Source organism: Acytostelium subglobosum (assembly GCF_000787575.1).
Source record: "Acytostelium subglobosum LB1 DNA, scaffold: scaffold14, whole genome shotgun sequence".
Lineage (NCBI taxonomy): Eukaryota > Evosea > Eumycetozoa > Acytosteliales > Acytosteliaceae > Acytostelium > Acytostelium subglobosum.
In genome coordinates this window covers 462571-463785 of record NW_012236519.1, presented here as the reverse complement: position 1 = coordinate 463785, position 1215 = coordinate 462571, and the positions used below count along the sequence as shown (strand labels likewise).

Here is a 1215-nt window from a genome sequence, read left to right as displayed (position 1 = left end):
AACAGCATTTTTTTTTTGTTTTTTTTTTTTTTTGACTGTATGAGAGAGGTGCCATCATTCCATCGACAGCAGCACATGGATGCACAGCCAATGTCATTTGGAAGAAAGATGGACGACCAAGACTGATCATTGACTTCAGACCAGTAAACAACAACATTGTCACAGCAACAGACAATATACCAAGAACAGACGACATCATCAATCGATTTCAATCCAACAAGTGGTTCACAGATGCAGATATGATTGATGGTTATTGGCAATGTCGTGTCTCACCAGAGAGTTCAAAGTACCTCAACTTCAGCGATGGTCGTCGTATGTGGTCCTGGGTTGTACTACCGCAAGGTCTCTCCTCGTCTCCTAGCGTATTCAATCAAGCGATCGCAGCCATCTTACAAGAAGACAATGACAACTCACAGTTCAACTACTTTGACAACATGTATGTGGCATCAGATACACTAGAGAACCATGCCATCAATGTAAGACGATTCTTACTGAAGTGTCGTCACAACAGCATCTACTTGAAGAAGTCCAAGACACATTTGTTTGAGAACAAGATCGAAGTGCTTGGATACCAAGTACATGACGGCAAGATCATCACGCAGCCCTCCAAGGTAGAGGCCATCAAGACCTTCCCAATACCCACCACTGGCAAAGCAATGCAATCGTTCCTTGGTTTGGTCAACTTCTATTCCAGTTTCATCCCCAAGCTGGCAGAGTTGACAAGTGAACTGTACGAGGTGGCAAAGGTCAAGGGCAACATCAAGCTGACTGAGCAACAGACATACTTGGTCAATACTATCAAAGATTCAATCAGTGACAAGAGTCAATTGGTTATTCCTAATCGAAACAAGTGTTTGGAACTGTACACAGACGCGTCATCCATTGCGCTGGGTTCAACTGTCAATCAACGTGATGACAATGGGTCACTTCAATTGGTCGCAGCATTCTCACGCAAGCTCAACGAGAGTGAACGGATGTTTACAACAACAATCAGAGAGACAATGGCAATCATCGAGACACTTAAGAAGTATGAGAGCATGCTCATCGATTCAGAGTTATTGATCAAGACTGATCATCTCAATATCACGTACTTAAAGGACAAGCAACAACTGTCACCCAAGGAGTTCAGATGGTTGGAGTACCTCAATCGATTCAAGTACAAGATTGATCATGTGGATGGAAATTCCAACGGCGCTGCGGATGCCCTGTCTCGAA

The 1215-nt window shown here is 43.6% G+C and overlaps 2 protein-coding genes across 2 annotated transcripts; both read left to right on the top strand.

Annotated features, from left to right (window-relative positions):
- Positions 1-239: 239 nt before the first annotated feature.
- On the top strand, positions 240-436 carry SAMD00019534_071980 (hypothetical protein; the record flags this gene model as incomplete). Its single annotated transcript, XM_012897607.1, has 1 exon — positions 240-436. A coding segment is annotated over one exon (197 nt), but the record flags the coding sequence as incomplete, so codon positions are not given.
- Positions 437-511: 75 nt separating this feature from the next.
- On the top strand, positions 512-1156 carry SAMD00019534_071990 (hypothetical protein; the record flags this gene model as incomplete). The annotated part of the gene is made up of 1 exon (XM_012897606.1): positions 512-1156. A coding segment is annotated over one exon (645 nt), but the record flags the coding sequence as incomplete, so codon positions are not given.
- Positions 1157-1215: the final 59 nt, after the last annotated feature.